The 20886-nt window shown below is 38.8% G+C and overlaps 1 protein-coding gene across 1 annotated transcript in view; it reads right to left on the bottom strand.

Annotated features, from left to right (window-relative positions):
* Positions 1-5963: 5963 nt before the first annotated feature.
* The window catches only part of LOC137298333 (membrane-associated transporter protein-like), a 50917-nt gene continuing 35994 nt past the window's right edge, over positions 5964-20886 (bottom strand). Inside the window, exons 3-4 of the mRNA XM_067830544.1 lie at positions 18340-18515; positions 5964-7531 (exon numbers count right to left, since the gene is read on the bottom strand). Coding sequence (XP_067686645.1) covers positions 7319-7531; positions 18340-18515 — 389 coding nt within the window. The 3' untranslated portion in view covers positions 5964-7318. The remainder of the gene's footprint in view (positions 7532-18339; positions 18516-20886) is intronic.

Below are 20886 nucleotides of genomic sequence, written 5' to 3' on the forward strand. Positions count from 1 at the left end.
ATCATATAATAACATAGGCATACATATCATTACATAAAATACAACTATCATATAAGTAAACATGAAAAATAGAGTTATGGTTTGTTGTGTCTGACTAGCTCTTTGTAGAAACACTGAACATTTGTGAGAAGGTTTTTGACAAGTTAATTAGTTTCCTGTTAAAAAATTAAAAATCAAGCTTTGTGTTTTATGATAAAATCGTGGACGGATTCAACTATTTTCTGGTTTTCACAGTGAATAAGTTCTTTTCCGTTCACCGAAGTCATCATAGACCACTGTGAGAAAAGGTCGATCTTCAAGCAGTAAGGAAGACCATGATAGCGTATGGAGTGCGTGTGTCTTGGTCATCTCCTCCGTTACCCCCTCCCCGAATCCACACCCCACCAGGGCGTGTAGGACTTGTCTCGGTGGATAAAAAGGGACTCCTATAACCCCATATACCCCTAATCACAATGCTATAATTTCTCGTGTTTGTGTATCCGGTTTTGTATATTCTGTAATATTGCATAGTACTAGTGAAGTGTTAATCAAAGCAATAGTTTACTTGCTAAACGAACCACGTTCTTTGAGAATCAAAATATGTTTTAAGCACATTTCCAAAATTGAAATGCAGCATGCACACAATAACTAAATTGGAAGGAATATCGTGCCGGACAAGGTTTTCCAGAGCACATGCACATAAATGTCAATGTCTTTCAAACACTAATATGTGCAGGTCTTGCAAAAGGACAAAGCAGGTATGCTTGACAAAGTTCTTGCAAAGGAGGTTTATACACAACACCAAAACCAACTGGTCAGCTCGACGCCTTATAAAACAATCAATTCGAGATTTCCTTTGAATGTGAGATATTTGGCTGCGCGTCTTGCGCAATCAGTCTTTTTCATCCATATACACTCACGAACACCTGTTCATTTCAAAGCTGGTGTCCCCTAATGACCTAATGTGATCCATGGATGAATTTTGTATATGACAAGTAAAATACACTTGAAAGCGGCAGCTGTTTTACTCCAATAAACAAACCAGCGGACGAGACATGACTTTCGGTGGAAATTGTCGTAGGCGCTTTGCGGAAATTACGTAAGTGAACGCGGAAGAAACAGAAAGCGTCATCGTTCCGCTCTGTTTCCACTGTCTTTGCGAGTTATGCTGAGATACTCAACAAACTGAGATAAAAGTCAAAATGATGAAAAAGTGGAAATCAGTGTGTGGATTAGAACTTGAAAATCACTCATGAAGTCTTTGACAAAGTAATATCTGTTCAGGTCATGATCATTTGGAAAAAAACACGAAAGTTCTATGGATATACAACTTCTTATAAGGTAAGCAGCATTTCGGCGTAGCTGTTAAACTCGTTATCAAGAAAGGGATATCTTACAGGTAGTCCTGTAAGTTAAACCTTTGTTTTAGGTCGAGGTCAAAATCGTTTGGTGTAGTGACAACGGTGTTGTTTTATGGGATTAGACACGGATTTTCTATAAAAAAAGTAAAATGTGTGTCCTCAGGAAACGAAATAAGACACGTGTACCAGAATGTAAGTGAATCGATGTTAGCGAGTTCAATCAGTGACTTCAGTTAATAAAATGGGCTTTCAGTTCACTCCTTCCATTAGTAATGAGTTATTTAGTTTCTTGATAAAATTGCTTCCAAGGTGAATGTTGAAAATGACAGTTTTCAGGATCATTTTAACAACTTCAGTTATGGCAAATGCGCTGCTATGCTATGTCCTACTTATTTTACGGGAAGATACCTTTGTGTAAACAGCTATATGTTCTTTTTGAGAACTGGTAAAAAGGGAGAATATATCTCGTGAAAATGAATTTTGAAAGACTGCAGATCAACAGTTCTAGTTGTCTCAACAACATAATTTCTAAAATACTTAAAGACCACAATCACGAAAGCCAAAGTAAATCTTTTCGAGTGTTTTGCTAATTTAAATTTGAAAATTTATTTAAAAAATAGAAAAGTAAACGCAAAGTCAATCTTGATTACATTACGTATTCCTCATAGCCCGATATAATGATTACACATTAATAGTATGGATACGGTAATCTATAGTTTAAACTAATCTCCTCAAGTAATCGGGACTGGATTGGCAAGCATAAACATACATATCAATGCCGCTCCATACCAATAATATAATTACATAGCATACATGATAACAACACTTCACGTTTCGCTCGTCAAACGTCAGAATAAATTTACAGTTATCAAAGCAGACTAACAGGCCCACTAGCAGTAAAAAACAAAACAAAACAAAACAAAAACAAAAACAAATACATTAATAAATCCAAATGAATAGATGGAATGCTAAAAACCACCAAAATATGCACGCCCCCTTTAAAAGGGCAGAGTGCAAAAGTGGCAAACCGGTAAAATATGCCAAGATTCAAACTCAAAACTATACAATCGTATTTTACTCGATAAATCAGAATGGTCTCAATGTCATAATGTGGGTAGTTACAGAATCGAAGCAAATATTGTACATATATGTATCATGAAATAATAATTTATCAACTGAATAATACATAAAAAAATGCTCTTATGATATGTATAACATCACATTTGAGTAAAAAAATGCATGCGTTGAGCTTGTTAGATGTTTTAAAGATTAATGGAAGAGGTAGAGAAGGACACCCCCACTTGGGAACTTGGGAGCAGAGAGACGCCACGGTTCAGTGGTTACAGCTATAGGGCCTTCTGTGCTCTCTGCTCAATATATTAAGGGTGGTGATGTAGATGAAGGTTACGCAGGAAAAGTAGGTGATGTGGGTATACTACGTCAACAGGCAGCTGTGCAGTCAACCAGATAGTTTGTTGTTTTAGCCTGTCTGACAATTGTTACGTCTGACCAGGGAGACAATAACAAGCTGATGTTAACACATGTGATCTAACGATAGTTTTGCGTTCTTTAGCATGTTTTTATTCTTTCATTCATTCACATACGTACTTCTTTCTTTTATTATATCTTTCTCATTCATTCACATATGCACTTCTTTCTTTTATCATTTCTTTCATTCATTCACATATACTTCTTGCTCTTCATTCATTCATTCATTCATTGTAAGATTTCGACTGATACAGTAAACTGGCTGAAGTACTGTTAAACGCAGCCTAAGTTGCGATGGAGACGAATCAGGTCACTGTGTGCATTGGAGCACAAGGAGGCGCATACTAATTAGTACAAATAGTAAAGAAAACAAGCGAGTGACCTACCCCTGTTGTAGATTATTTCTGGTCTGACAAATAGGAGAATACCTCATAAAACCTCGGACGAAGAAAAGCCGGGACTGGCAAACGGGAATTACTAAAATGGAGACCACACTATTAAAACGAAACATGCTAAACTGGGTAGGTACACTTAAAACTACTAGGTAGGTACATTTGGCGAATGTCAGTGGAATTGACAAGACATATTTCAATACAGTTTAAAGATCTCACAACACCGTTTATTAATGTGTCCCAGCATAGTCACTGGAGTTTGGTCACTCTTGATTAGGGCTTTCACAAATAACTTCAACTTCATAGATATAGGTTGCATTTTGTTATATTTATAGAATACCTAAATTCAAAAGAATCTCAAGGCTAGGTATTCTAAGTGTAATGTATATGTTGCTGGAAGTAAAGCTCTGTGTTCGGGACCCGTGAAGATCTGGAGTAGAAGAGGGCTTCAACAACCCATGCTTTCCATAAAAGGCGACTATGCTTGTCGTAAGAGGTGACTAACGGGATGGGGTGGTCAGGTTCGCTGACTTTTGCTGACACATGTCATCAGTTCCCAATTGTGCAGGTAGATGCTCATGCTGTTGATCACTGGATTGTCTGATCCAAACTCGATTATCTAGAAACCGCCGCCATATTGCTGGGATATTGCATAAAACTAAACTCACGAAATTAAACTGAATTGTCATTAGAATTTCATCTATTTTTAAACCACATGTTTGCAAAATAAAGAAAACAAGCAAACGAAAATATTTTCGTCCACGAGCGAGATTAATTGAATTAAGACCGGAATGATTTCATTTTTTTTTGTCGTGATACTTATAAACACACTTTCATTTATAAATTTACAACCCCCAAGACAATAAAAAAAAACTATGAAAATTTAAGTGGAAGTCCAGATTCTTGTACTTGTTACAAATTAGCAGAATTAAGTCAAAATGAGTTGAATTTTGTGCCATGATACTTACAAATATATCCTCATTCATTTACAACCTCCAAAACACAAAAAAGATGTATTTTGAGTAAAAGTAATTATTCTGGCATATTTTTTAAAAATCTTCCTGAACTCGCAAAATTAAGTCAAAATCAGTTGAATTTTGTGCCATGATACTCATAATGGCACTTTCATTCATTTACATCCTCCAAAACATTAGAAAAGATGTATTTGGAGTGAAAAGGAAATATTCTTGCTCATGGGCCTAATGTTTTTCGCCCATGGGCGAGATGTTTTTGAAACTCGGTCTCAATTAGCAGAATTAAGTCATAATGAGTTGGATTTTGTGCCATGATACTTACAAATATATCCTCATTCATTTACAACCTCCAAACCACAGGAAAAGATGTATTTTGAGTGAAGGCAAATATTCTCGCCCATGGGCCAAACTGTCTTTCACTCATGGGCGAGCGTTTTCAAAATTGCTCTCATTTAGAGGAATTAAGTCAAAATGAGTTGAAATTTCTGTCATGATACTCATAAATGTACTTTCATTCATTTACACCCTCCAAATATTGGAAAAGATGTGTTTGGGGTAAAAGGAAATATTCTCGCCCATGGGCCAAAATGTTTTTCGCCCATGGGTGAGATTTTGTTAAATAGCTCTAAATTAACGGAATTAATTCAAAATGAGTTGAATTTTGTGACATGATACTTATGAACATACTTTCATCCATTCACAACCTCCAAAACATGGGAAAAGGTGTATTTTGAGTAAAAGTAAATATTCTCACCCATGGGCCAAATGGTTTTCGCCCATGGGCGAGACTTTTTGAAAAATCACTTTTAATTAGCCGAATTAAGTCAAACTAAGCTTAATTTCGTGTCAAGACAATAATAAATACACGTTCATTTATTGAAAAACTGCAAAGTCTGGAAAAAAACATGTAGTTTCAATGAAATTATTTATTCTCGTCCATAGGCCAATATGTTTTTCACCCATGGGCGAGATTTTTTAAAATCGCTGTCAGTTAGCAGAGTCAAGTCACAACAAACTGAAATTTGTGTCATGATACTTATTAACATTTTTTCATTCATTTACAACCTCCAAAACATTTATTCTGGATGAAATTAAACACTTTCGCCCATGGGCCTGCCCATGGGCCTACCCATTGGCCACTGTTCGCCCATGGGCGTGCCCATGGGCGAGCGAGTTTAAATTTTGAGTTTTCGAAAAAAAAATTTTTCATTTTTTCATCCTTAACACATATACATAACAGCTGCCTGTTTAATTTTGCGAAATCCCTTGTGAGAGAGTGGCCACAGTGCTGAGAGTTTCTGGACTTTTGTGAGTCCAGAATTAAATTGTGACGTGTTCTTTAAAAAATAGTGTACGTTGTCCGGATTAGTCCGTTACTGTGTGCACTGCCATAAAGATACTTCTTCTGTGTCTGTGTTCTTGAAATATGATGGCATCTCACTTTCCCTCTCTTTGTCACACGGATTTTAGGTTGGAATTCAGAATCAAACGTCACAAATTCATTTTCCCCGACATCTGGTGCTATTGCAGAGATCAACTTGTTAACCGTAGACATAAATAATAAGTTTGTGAATCATATACAGGTAGATACTTCCTTCTCTTTCCTTCCACAGGGAGTATTAAAGCGTTCGCTCGTCACGTCTAGGATTTCCCACATGGGCACATTGTGTAAAGCCCATTTGTTGGGGCCCCTTGCACAGCCCCCACTTCCCGCCTGGATGTTGCTGGATCTTTCGTCAATATAACGGAGAACACAGACAATGCTTCAGTAAGCTAAACATATATTTATTTCTCTAAATGTTACCATTTTGAACATTCTTTCAAACACATGTACATACGGACTGCCTAGACGCTAACAGAACACCACAAAGCTATTGGTATCATGTGACCACATCGCTTCGCTTTACGACAAAGTTCACGATCAGGCGTTGAACGAAGCAGACCTACAATCACAGCCTTATTTGTTGGTATGGTATGCTTTTCAGGCGACTTGAACCTCCTGAGGTCTATTTGCGCCACCATGTGAAATGACTTTAAATTAAAAGAACAAAGTGAGTAATGAAAATGAGATGATTGGCCAGTTTGTTTAAGATACAGAAAATATTTAAAACTGCAAGCGAATACTGTTTCCGAAAATGATGGTTTAAATGTGGATACAAATCTACGTGTTAACTTATTAAATTTGTATTATATATTTATTTTACGATTCCTGGTGCACATACGAAGTGCATTAGTGCTTACTGAACCGAACCATACATTATGTTGGGTCCGCCTTATATGTTTCTCACCGTTGTATATACCCTGCCCTTTGTATCTCAGACAATAGTGGCACAATTAAGGTAAAGTTAGTTAAAGGTTAGAAATCATCGTGCAGAATACCATTTCCACTCTAATTCTGAGGCTATGATGGTTATGTGAAAGACGTTGAAATTTAACTATTTTGTGGTGGTTGGGTTTTTTTCCTTTGAGCGGAGAAAGAAAGCTCTTTTGTGTTGACGTCACATCATGCCGTATGTGGTTGCCTGAATGATCAAGAAGGTTTCCAAGTTAGACACAGTTATTTTTACGAATGTGTCGATTTTTCCCAGGTTACTATGGAAACCGACTGGTAGAAATTCAGTCGTTCATTTGCTAGTGTAAGAGCTACCTAACACTGACATACACAAAGTCCACATACACATAGGCATTCTTCCATGGCTTTAACACGTATTTATCTAGTTAACAGAAATACAGAATTATGATACAACAATACATTCGTCTTTATCGGAATGTAATATTACACATACGTTCAGTGTTTGTGATCAAGATATAGTCTTTCTAGATTTCCTTTTCATACCATCTTAGTACAATCCTCGTGATTTCTTCAAAACTATTGACTTCCTTTAGTATATGTATCAACACCTGGATTCTTTATTAAGTCTATTGCAATAGGTACCATGTCGATAACCTCTGACATTGCGCCGTCGACCTTCACCTTCACATATTCAGCGGGCATAACTGGCAGCTTCGCCCCAATCCACCGTCCCATCGCGTCATCCTTATCCCTGAACCTTCCTCAACAAAAAGGACCACGTTGACGTAGCGAGATCAGTTTTAACCAGGTCAAGGGTGACGAGGTCAGAGGTTATACGTCGAAGTAAGTGACCTGAGTGGCTGTGACAGCTCCACAGAAGCTCAAGATGGCGGCGGCGACAATAACAGCGGTGGTGCTGCCGACTGCATGGATGATGCTGCCGATGGACACAGAGAGAAGGAACTGGGCTAGGAAGACCATGCTGCTTATCAATGCCACGTCAGTGCCCAGACCACGCACCTGTTGGTCCTCTGGCCGGTTGAACTGGAAGAAAAGGGGAGAGTTAGTCAAGTGACAATGTCATAAAAGCGGATCTTCTCCTGTGTGGTACCTCTGTACGTCAAGGATGAGACATGTGTACAAGTGAGTGAAGCATTCGGAAGAATATGTTTGAATTTGTATTTTGAAAATGAATAGAACTGAGAAGTTCCGAATGCAAAAACATTGAGCCGTGTGGATAATACAATATTGTTCTTTCGTGACCATCATTGCATCTACACCCAATATATGTGTAGAGGTTACTATCAAGGATACTTTTTTGAGGAGCCATGCTATCGAAATTTCCTATTTGGAACAGAAAGTACCAAGGCATGTTATATAAAGCTGACATCTGAGCGTATAAAGAACTCCTAAATTATTCATTAGGATTGGGCTTATTCTTGTTAATAAAAGAAACTGTCTTTTTCTGAGTAGAAAATTAGGGTCAATCCTTCATATTAATGCGTTCCATCAATACTTGTCATCTGAAGCCCACAGTTCGAGCTGTGTCCCTTTGGTACGCAAGAAATCTGTGATTGTTGGTTCGAATGCCGTTTCGCCTCAATTCTGCTTCCACCATTGTCGTGGTAAACGTCCGAGGCCTGCACGATGACAATGTTAAAAGCGGAACTAATCCCAACCCCTTTGAAAAAGATTGTTGATGTTCAATTTCAAGTTCAATTTCTCTAGCCAATATTATCTAGTTTTGTTCATTTGAACATTATGATAATACCTTTACATCTAATTTAAATGTATATTATTACATATTTTATTTAATGTCAAAACATATCAACTTCCCTTCATTTAAATGCGTTTACATCACAAGGATAATGCACAGTGATTTGTTAAACAAGGATACGCATTTATGAATATTGAACTTTTAAGTTTGAGAGGAAGCTTTCCGTGGTATGAAGATGCCTCTGTTCCCGTGTGTTAGATACTAAACGCGTTTTGTCTAAACCATACCAAATGTGTATACCGTTTAGGATTACAAACTTTCATGAATATGTTTTGGTGACTTAGTGCAGTAAGTCATACGCTGCTTTTAGCAATATTGAAACGATACCACGACGGGTACAGTGAATGGGCTTCCCTTATTGTATCCCATGTGAGATACTGGGCCCAGTTTTCCGACCTGAGGAGTGAACACCCTAACCAGTCGACTATCCCATCGCCCCTTCAAACATATTTAGATCTTATATGGACAGGACCTTGGACTCATTGTAAACAGGATAGATCAGTAAAGGTTAACTAAAATATTACCGCGCAATAAGTCTTCATTTGACTTCATATTTTGCTGTTCATCTCTGTATTACGTTATCATCATCATCATCATCATCACCATCATCATCATCATCTTCATCACGTATTAACATCGTACAGTACGTTAAACAACCAACAAAGCTTGTTACCATCTCACCCTCCTATGGTATATTTGACATATTTTTTTCCAAATCAAGCTCACATATTTGGTCGGAAGTTAGCAAAACAGTGCTACCATTCGTCTGTGATTTACAGTTTTAAAAATGCAACAATCGTTATACGAATCACTGTGATCTATGGAAAACGACATCACTAGTGATATTTATTTAATCGACTTTATAGTCTGCTATTTCCACTATTCTAAAATTACCTCTTTGGCTCGTGATTGATTAAATCTTACATACACATTGCCAAGAAGCAGATCGATCAGTAATAGTTCTATAACTGGTGTATTTTTATCAACTACATGGCTTCAATATCCGTTGTTCATTTGTGTACTTCCTTCACTCTTTGACGTAACAAGTTCTCCATAATCTCCTTTGTAAGAATTCCACCGAGTATTGATCGACTGGACCTGACTTCACTTCCTTCCCAATTGCGTATTGTCAATAACAGTAATTCTGATGTAAGTGGTCACGATTGACGCGCCCTCCGCGGGACTATTTGGCATCTCGGACAAGAATTATGTCCTGTTTCTTCGAGGAAAGGTTCGGGGCTGTGGTTCTAAATTAAGGGAGCAAGATCGCTGAAATAAAGTCTTGATTCCCTTCACGTAATCGTCATCCGTAATCGCTACAATTCAACCGGATGGCATGAATTTCAAGTGCCTTTTTTGGTCTGACCTTATCACCGCTCCGCCACGCGGAGTGATAAATGGAAACGAATTTCAGCGCAGCCGTTATTGGCCGAGATGTCGTTAAATCGCGAGAGTCCGTCACTAGCCAAGCTGCTGAAATTGAATGGCGGAATGCAAATGGGGTTTAAACAAGGCAGGTATGACATTTACTGGATTTAGGTACAATTTGGACACATGTTATGATGTGAAGGGAGAATTGATTCTAGTTACGACTTGCCATCAAAATTCAAGTCCCGCCAACTATTGCCCTGACAGACGTGACGATGCGATACCCACCCACTGCACGTTCACACAGGTCTACAAGCTTGGCAACAGAACCATTAGAAAATATTTAAGCGAATGAATATGTCATCTTTCAAAGGATTCAGAGCGATACATCAAATACTGTATGGCAGCTTTTATCGAAGCCAATGGGATGCCGATATCATTTAAACCCAAGAATAAACTTCTGAACTTCATGAAAAACGACCCGGTATTAACTGGTGATTTTGCGTCCTCGCACATCTTGGCATGAAGACACAGCCTGATGAATTTCAAAAATATTATCCCCGATGGAATTAAGATGAATGTCCCCGCCACTCCGATTTACTATAAACTAGTTTCCTTATATAGATTCTGTCAAGTCCTTTCAAGTCTGTTACAGCGGAATTTCCACTTTTCCTGAAAATTGTTGTCTCCTTGAACAAGATATGGAGCTGTATTTGAATATCGAATGCTAACTCGCGTTTATCATTACCAAGGTAACAAATATCTACATGTACACGATAAACATTTTTCTCTTAACAATCGGAAACACGGAGAAAACTTTACCTGCTCGGTGTTCAGAATAACATTTGTGAAAGGCATGTTTCCATGTTAACGCTTTTAGAACTGTGTTCAAATCCTTTACGGAATACACTTTACATATCCTATCTAAACTCATCAAGTGTCAGAATACCTAAACTAAAACATCCTCTCACTGCAATATTCCGGCAACACCAATGGGCTTCACACATTGTACCCATGTGTGGAATCGAACCCGGTTCGAGCGAACGCTTTAATCACCAAGCTAATCCACCTCTCTCGTCCATACAAGATAATACGGCATTGTACATGTTTCATATGGCAATTAAATATCAAAAATGATAATTCCGAAGAAATCAATGATAAATCAGAAAATCGTTTTGTGTTTGTTCTGCATTGTTTGTTTAACCCTTGACTTTAAATGTGTTGACAAGTTCAGTCTATCCCAGGTCGACAGTAAGGGAGATAATAATCATCCGGAAACGCGAATCACATTATGGGTAATTGTCACCCGATGCCTGACTTCATTAATATTGACTGATATCACTGCCCCACGAAACACACTCTTTTCTATGAGATGTAAACCTGATCTGGAGTCATTCATCTCCAGATGTTTATGTCACGAATAAAGTGCAACATAGAAAACACCCATAATGAAATGCAATATTGTGGTAATCTCGACCAGAGTTTATTCGTACTACGGGAGGTTAATCCCTACTTGGCTACAACGTGTTAAGCTCAGTATCTGAGTCGTGTGATATGGCTGGATCAGATATGGTAGGAAGAGCTGTCGTGACCAGGGGAGACAACCCATGAGTCGTATATTATCAAATATAATAAATTACTGGCGCTGGAACAATATCCGGAACTCATCTAAAAAAACTGAGAGCCTTAAGGCCCAGGGCCCCCTTTCACAAAACTCTCGTAAGCCTAAGGTCTCGTAAGTTTTCTCGTATCATTCCTGCTTCCTATGTTACAGTATAGGAGGTACGAATGCTACGAGAAAGGTTACGAGACCTTAGCCTTACGAGAGTTTTGTGAAACAGGGCCCAGGACTTGAAAAATTAAATGTATTAGCTGAAGAGACATATTTTTGCAATATGCATTACAAAACTCTCTTGCATCACGATATGGCCTAGCGGAATCTGAGGACGAACAGGCAATGCATACTGGTTACCGGAAACTATATCTGTAAGCGTTATAGCAGACCATAGCAATAACTATATTAACAAGAAGTGATGCGATACCTACTGTACTGCGCAGAGTTCATACATACTGGCCTCACACCTCTTCCCCGCTTTAAATATGTAAGTCTGTCAGTATGTGTGACTGAATAACGGAACTCCGATCGACGAGAGGAATACTATTTCTCAAAGCAGTTTCAGTGTTTGTATTCATTTACAAACCTTGCAGCTTAAAAAATAAACCCCAGTGCTTGCTGAAATCTGAAATCTATGAGTCCGATAACAAAGTTATCGGCCTGGGGCCTTCGGGCTGATATATATTTCAAACAGTGATGCTAACTGTGGGCCAAGCATATTCCCCCGTCAATGCTTCACAGGTTCACAATGCTTCACAGGTTTGTATCAACACTGTATCCTTTAACCTTGTTTTCAGCAAACTAGTAATGTCCGAGACAAACATCACTTCGACTCTCACGCGAACATCAAGCGAAGTCGTGACGCCTCAGAAATATTGTTAAAAACGACATCAAACCAAAAATACTCACGACCTTTAAAATAACAGCAGAGGGGTGGAGTATGTGCAATATTCCAACAATATAAAGGCGGGGACAGCGGAAATGGGCTTAACACATTGTACCCATGTGAGATATCGAACCCGTGACTTCGGCGTGACGACCGAACACTTTAACCACTAGCCTAACCCACAGCCCAAAGATAACAGTAGAAAGGAGCCGACTAGAAATGTTGTCAGGTCATATGCCAACCAATTAGCATGGGACAGACATCAATCAGTTGTTTCATATAAAACCGACAAACATCCATATCACGGATACATTCATCCACACTCTACCTATTCATGAACAACATCTGACAGGTTTCCAGACCCGGTCCTAACCTCTTCTGAGTGACTGTAAACGTGCGCCAGGAGTGGTAATTATTTTATAATATATAACGAGAGGCCGCCGCACATGCTGACCAGACGGACGCCAAAGCCAGACTGATGGAATGGATACCTCTGTGCAGACCAACTGGTCAAATCAAATTTGGTTATATATATATCTTCGCCTGTAACCACATGGGACGTGGGCGAACATCTTATATTTGGGGTGAAAGCTAGCTTTGCTTCTAGTCTCTGAAATAAACATATTTCACAGAAGAGGTTTCTTTGGGGTCAAAGTTAGCCTTGCATCTAGTCTCCGAAATAAACGTATTGTACAGGAAAAGATTTCTTTAATCGTAAACATAAAATATATTTTTAAAATGCCCCATGAGTTTCTTCATTTGTGAAATTTCTTAACTGCAGTAAGCTTGACTGGGCACATATTCTAGATTTGCATCAGGTGTAGTCATTTTGAGTGTAGTTGTTTACGTGTTTCGAACACGAACAATAATCTGTCAGTGTTTTGTGATTGCACTGCCACGTCTTAAATAACGATTGTCAGTTATTCTGTTCTTGGTCCCAAAGGAAACATGCTCGCAGTGATATTTTTAGAAAATTACGTTTGGAGGTAGTAGAGTAAGCTTATATATGTTGTAGTCAATGTCTACAATTAGGCAATGTGTACAATGACTGAAATAACCAGTCACTTTGTACATTGACTGATTCACTCCGTCATTTTGTACACTGTATACAATTTCCAGGCATTGTATACATTGCCTGATTATTTAGCCCAGTTATTGTACAGATTGACTGATTGTTGAACAGGGATTATTGAGAAGACAAGAATAGCACTGGTTTCGTTCTATGATCGAAATTAGGTTAGATTAATCCAGTGTTTTTAAGCAAAGGCTTCCATAGAAATGATTAAGCACAGGTTTCGTTCTGTGATCACTGAGGCTTTTTTTAATAAAGTAATGCTTATAGTTTACATTACGCCAATCTACCTTAAAGCAAAGGCTTCTCTAGAAATTATTCATCCTTACAGCACTGACGTCTTTTAAAAATGCTATAAAATGCAAGTATTTTCTTATTGGCACAGCTAAAAGCCTAAATCTATCTATCTACTAGACTAGACATTCATCCTTGTTATCATCATAGAGTCTGCATTTTGTGAACATCTGAGTAGATGACGGTCTGGTTCAAAGTCAATCTTGTTGACTAAAGAGGTAAACTATGATCTGATTGTAGAAGTCAAGGTTTCACTAGGAGCTGAGAGGAAGACGTCCGGCTGTGTTACCTTCTTGCCAGGTATTGGTCCCGTTGAGAAGTTAATCGGGAAAACAAAATCAGAATCTGCAGTTAGCATTTTCACTCAATCGATGAGATATTTGATATCATAAAACGTGCCCAGATTTCTGCTGGTAATAGAGGCAGTAGACTAACAGCTAGTCTCTGAAATGAACATATTTTACTGAAAAAACGTTCATAGTGAAAAAAATAATATAATGAAATGGAGCCCTGAGACTTTCTTCATTTTCAAAAGCTATGGAAATCTAGACTTGCTACATTTTCTAGACTTGCATGGGTTTTCTTGGATATACAGTATGGTTCAAAATTATTGAGAATAGCTAAAGCATTTCATATTATTAAACGAGAACAAATCAGATAAAATTGAATGTATTGTGAAAGTGAACTGACCTTTTCATGTTGTGTAGGTAACAGTTTAATATTTTATCAAGTCTCCTTGAGCTTCACGGCACAGTCTAAGACGGGTAGGCATACTTCCTATCAGAGAGGTTAGTGTCTCGTGAGTTATGCTGTCCCAGTATCGGACCACTTCTCTCTTCATGTCTTCAATTTTTGTCAACCCCTTTTGATTCACACATTCCTTCATCATCCCCCAAATGTTCTCAATGGGATTTAAGTCAGGACTATATGCAGGAAATGGTAATGCAGTCACATTTTTCTCCTGAAACCACTGCTTGGCATGTTTTGCGGTGTGTTTAGGATCATTATCTTGCTGCAAAATCCAGTCATTTCCATAAAACACATGTGCACTTGGAAGGAGAAAATTATCTAATATGTTAGTGTAGCGTTGACTTGTCAGATTTCCCTCAAACACACACAGCGGGGTCGTTCCTAATAAGGATATCCCTCCCCATACATGAAACTCTGGGCTGTATTTAGGTCGTCGATACAACGGTGCTGACGCAGACTTTGTCCATATTTTCACATTATTGGGATATACCCATATTGAGCTTTCATCAGTAAAAATCACATTTTCCCAGTCAAAGTTTTCATGTGCCAAACACCACTCAACACGCCTGTCTTTATGTTCTTGTTTCATGAGAGGAGAAGGAATTCCAGTCTTTTTCTCCCATCCAAGATCAATCAAATTTCTTCTAACTGTAGATTTTGATACAACTGTTGATCCCCTTTCTATCATTTCATACCTGATGTTGGAGATGCTTGCCCTTTGCTTTTTAGACGCTAAAATTCCCAGCCGGACGCGATCTGAGAAGTCCAATTTTCTGGGTCTCCCTGCTCCTTTCTGGTGCCCAAAATCCTTTCCCTCTTTAACATTCTTCCTAATCCTATACACAGTAGAAAGAGGATTTCCTGTTCTCTCTGCCAATGTATTTACATCATCAATTCCTTGATTACACAACTCAAAAATCAACCTTCTTTTATCTTCAGCAGACATTGTTGACAGTGCTGAGGAAAATGACGTCTGCTACAAATTCAGGGGAGGTAACTCTAATTGTACTATACTCAGTAGGCCAAGATGAGTTACCTCCCTTATACCATTACTTAGTTTTAAGTATCAGTGAATCAGTTGAGGTGTTAGGATAGCTCAAAGTAAGAAGAAAAATTCTCAATAATTATGAACCAGACTATATATATATATACTCCAGGGTCCGTACAAGGTCAGGGACTATGGAGGCAGAGACAAAATGACAAAAGCCTTAGTGAAATTTTCAAAGTAAATCAGGGACTATGGAGAGACAAAATGGCAAAAGCATTGGTGAAATTTTCAAAGTTATTCAAATACCTTTGCATAGAATGTGAAAAGAAGACGAAACGTGTTACAAAAAAATGTGTTGTGAAACATATCACCTCCAAGGATTACTCCTCCCGTGGACAGGTAGATCTTGTGGACATGAATTCAATGGTCAGTGGAACACAACAATGGATCATGGTTTACCAAGATCACTTTCCTAAATTCTTTGTCCTCCGTCCACTCACCTCCTAACCAATGTGAAATCAGAGACAAACCAAATCATTTGTGTGGAAGCCTTGGCTTCAAGGAAAATTAGATTAATCTAAGCTATTAACATTACTTGATAAACAGAGATCACAGATCTTGTCTTCTCAACAATCCCTGTTCAACAATCAGTCAGTCTGTACAATAATCGGGCTAATTAACCAGGCAATGTATACAATGCCTGGAAATTGTATACAGTGTACACAATGACGGAGTGAATCAGTCAATGTACAAATTGACAGGTTATTTCAGTCATTGTACACATTGCCTGATTGTAGACATTGACTGTAACATATATAAGCTTACTGTACTACCCCCAAACATAATTTTTTAAAATAAATCACTGCTAGCATATACACGTATACCTAGGCTGTAACATATACATTGACTTTAACATATACCTAGGCTGTAACATATACATTGACTTTAACATATGCATTGGCTGTGACATATACATGTGTATAGATACAAGTGAAGGAGATTTTAAGACATTTTGAGATGCAATTCGCTGCCCTGTTGTTTGTTCTACAAAAATATATAAAAGGTTTCTCTGAACAATGCCCAAAATGAGGAATTCAAAGGGGAATTCATACATAAATACCTTAACTTCAAACTTTGTTCTTGATAATGAAAATAATGTTTGATTGTTCCTGGGAAAAATGACCAAGAATAGTTTCCAGTTTGTTTGAAGAAATACGAATACTTGTAGTGTTTCCTGAAAATATTTTTGTTGATTGTGAAAATAAATAAATTCTTTGGTGCTCAGTATATAAATAGTTGGCTGGATACAACTGGAACAAAATAGATCGTTCTGAAAAACATCCTTCAACCTCCCACCATACAAACTAAGCGGACGTTCCCTAATCATTTTCTATATTCTGTCGCTGACACAAAGTTGTCTATTGAATTTCAATTGAATTCCAGCTCCCAAACACACAACCAGTGACAGTTGAATTACTCAGACCAAGAGTCTTATGATCGCTTAGCCTCTTGGTGTTTCGTCCTAAAGTGCCTTGATATATCTACGATCGATGGTTCATTGCGACATATGATCTTTGTTCAGTACAATCCCTCTATTTTCACGCCCTCGTGTTTCCAACGTGCGGCGCACCGTCATGTACGGGAGTCGCGGTGTCATATAAAAGTCGGCATGGATATAAGTGGACGTCATCAATATCGAATACAGAGTAGAAGTAAATATTGTCGGGGTGACTTATTTATGACGTTTAAGTAAAACGCCTTGTCTGTTGAGGTAAATTGCCTTCCTATAGTAAACACTTAGCGAGACACGAGAGTATTTGATCTCTGATAATGACCTTTGCGTACACTGCTCGGGGCCTGGCCTGTGGGTTACGTTCGTTCATACCTGCTGAATCGGCCGTGGTATCGTACGTGGGCTGTTCGTTTGTATTGTTGAAAACTGTCCAGTGCTAATGGATTTGTTTTCATAAACGATAACTTTTGTACATGCTTCACAATCCGATAAAGTGACAGATCAATAAATGTTTTCAGAAATATTTCTGTGATGTATTCCGTGTGGAAATAGAAAGAATTGTTTAAGGATGTATAAAATATTTTCAGTCGAAATGTATCCCTTAATAGATGCATCGGTAAATCTACCACTTCGATGTGAGTGTGCTATTCCTGGTTCATCAGACCGGATGTAACGTGAAGTATGTATTCATAATACAGTGAGTTGTGCCGCTTTTAGCTATATTAGAAAAACCACCAGAACACATTGTTAACCCTTAACCCTGAAAAGTTGCAGCCCTAAGGACCCAGAACCACAAAAAGCTGTGGGTCCTGCATGTGTAGGCCGTATATTTTAATATGGAAATAATACTCTTAGATATTGGAGAAGAAAAGGTTGTCGGCCGTGAGGGCCTGCAGAAAACAAATGCTCTGAATACGAGTGGTTTCCAGTCGGGATCGGGTCTAAGGACCGACGTTTATTTCGAGATTCATATGAGATTCGCACCCGCGTGTTTTATTCGAATCTTCTGTCCCTAAGCTGACCCATCACACCGCATTCATGGATACAACATGGTTGACGTAACGTTGACCTTGACCTATCAGTATGATGTGGGCGTTAACTGCCTTATCTGTTTGTGTAGCTGAAAACGGTTTATCCGAATTGCCGTATGTCTTAAACATTTGCGTAAGGTGGGGTTGCCTAGTGAAGCGTTAGCTTATCACGCAGAAGCCAGAGCTGTGAAGTGAGGTTCGCTGATTCCCCTAATGGAGTCAATGTGACGCCAAATTTGGTGTCCTCCGCTGTGGTACTGCTGGATTATCGCTAAAGGCATAAAATCTTACTCACTCACTTATTTCGACTGTTGTAGCGGCTGATGACAGTCACTTGGCGTTTGCTTTCAAGCTAGTGCTATGTTTGATAACCTTGGCGACGAGTCAACGTCGCCGTTAAACTAGTGCTGTAGCTGATAACGGTGATATTCACATGACGTTGACTATTCCGAACATAACATTGACGTTGAAACACTATTTCCATTACTTCATATCTGGTGAAACACTGTAGTGGTTTCTAAAAGAACAGTACGTATAATATCTTTCCCCGGTACTTACCTCCCCTTGTGTGTGGTAATTTGCTACCAACAAGTATGGCATCGTGAACAGCGTCGCGTACATTATTCCGGCCGTCGGGGACAAGACAATTACTGCCACTTTGTGTCTTACCAGTGCCAGTATCACCATTCCCACAGTATAAGTCAACTGTCCACACACGTACACTCTTTTGGCTTCTGAAATGGAAATACAATTCTGATATGTAATGGTCCCGTGCACGATTTACCAAAACAATAAGTAATAAAACTATTTTAAAAAAACACAGGAAATCTATGTCAAGAGGTAAGTCCATGCGATTTTACCTTTATCATGGGCATGTGTTTATAAATCATTATCAAATGATGATACGCAACGTTGCCGTCACAACGCGTGCCAAACACATGCAAGGGAAAACTAAGCAACTTATACAACCCAAAAAAGACACGGTTCGGTGGTTTGTTGTTCAACGCCGCACTCAGCAATATTCCAGCTGTATGGCTGCCTGTATATACTCGACTCTAGACCATACAATCCAGTGATCAACAGCACAAGCAACGATCTACGCAAATGGGATACGATGGCACGTGTCAAGCAAGTCAGCGAGTCTGACCACTCGATCCCGTCTGTCGCCTCTTACGGCAAGCATGGTTTACTGAAGCCCAATACCAACCCGGATCTTCACGGGTTCAATACGGGTTCAGTGTCTTCACGTATTCTCGTATAGTCGCTGGCAATTTTGGAAATGTATTCCACAAGTCAACCATATAGCTTTTGAACTATGACTTACAAAATTTTGTTTGATGTAACCTTATGAGGCAACATTGAGTCCCATGACGTTCTTTGAAACACTGTCTGGAAGAGTGTGTTCGATTGTACCTCAGGGGTTATGAAATGAACCTTTGTGTAACCATTTCAAGATAGAGTTGAGCGTATTTGTCTTGTGTGAGCGTAAGAATTACCATGTATACATTTGAAGTCAGCTCAGACTATATATATATATGTGTGTGTGTGTGTGTGTGTGTGTTATCTTACCTCACACATAAATGTCGCTGTCTGTTTTGCTGAGCGCTCTTCTGTTATTCTCAATATACCCCGTGTACAAGCGAGGTGTATTCCAATACACTCGCTGCCAACAGCAGCTCATTCCGTATTTCGTGGTAGTTACTTTTTTTATCTCGAATAACATTAAAGTATGCACGGAAATTACCGATGTTTTGCGAATGGATAAGATAACTCTAAATCGGTTTTTCTTGTGTCCGCAAAATCTAGTGAAAACATTTGACTCTCTTTCCAATAAATAAATTTTGACAAAGCGTTCAAATGTAGTCCCTGTGAATAATTACAAAGGCAATTACGCAACGGCGACTTCACTAAGAATCGGTTGATTCACACAGGTTGGCTGAAGTGTACGTTCTGATATCCATCCTACAAACAGTTCAAAATTGACACTGTGGTGTTCGGTATTATAAACACGTTGTTTATTGGTCCCTCGGTTGAGGTACCCCCTCGATGTGGTTTATGTTCCCCTCTCCCTACCTCAACCCATGCCCACCTCGTGACCAGTGAACACCTTATAATGTTCACTTCGTAACAACCCATTATATCACACAGCGAACACCTTATAATATTAGGAATTAAGGCACCTTCCAAGGTTGTTCTTCATATGAGAAAGTCGTTGTTAACGGTGAAAACAGTGTGGTGATTTAGCTCAGTGGTAACAATATTGGCCCGAGGATTCGGATTCGATTCCCCGCAGTGTGTGAAGCTTATATTTGGTGTCCATGACATGGCTTTTGTTTTGTTAAAAGCTACGCAAACTCCAAACAGATCCAAACCCACTCACTCATTCAAAGTGCATGCTTTGGGTTCGCCATACACACATTGGTTTTAATCATTTACTATGCAAAACGTTACCACTAACTGAGGGCCGGGTCTGTCACTCAAATATGAGTGTGGATATAGTTTGTTAAGATTAGTGAGTGAGTTTGGTTTAATTTTTCTGTATGATATAACTGAAATTTATCTTAAATGGCACCTCGGCACCATGTCAGCAAAAGTTTCTGGAATTAGCTCCCAAAAGCGAAATAGGATTTTACCCTGTATTGCCATTTCAATTGCGATGTACCGTAAATATGTCATGCTTTACTCTCTATTCGGTTTTAATATAAGGACTTACAAGTATCCATACAAAGACTGCCATAATAGAAAAACGATGCTTTCACATCTAACAGTGATTAAATATAAACATTAATTGTCCTTTCGCCGCGTCCCGAAATACAGAACGATCCCCATCTATTTATACAGTGCTCAGGATTAAGCCGATAGACTAGCTTTTGTAGCATAGCCAGAACCAGATACATTCCCCATTCAATCACAATGACAGAGAAGTGGCTTAACTCCCGAGTCGAGCTCACTGCTCAAAACATGACATTAGCTAAAGAGGATTGCTCGATGGATCGCCTATATGCGTCCGGCAGGATTTATTGCTTGTTTCTACGTCAACTTTAACGCCGTTGCTCATCCAGCTGAGAGAAGTCTTTGAATTGCGAAATGGGACTTGATGCTGAA

Source organism: Haliotis asinina, chromosome 10 (genome assembly GCF_037392515.1).
Source record: "Haliotis asinina isolate JCU_RB_2024 chromosome 10, JCU_Hal_asi_v2, whole genome shotgun sequence".
NCBI lineage: Eukaryota > Metazoa > Mollusca > Gastropoda > Lepetellida > Haliotidae > Haliotis > Haliotis asinina.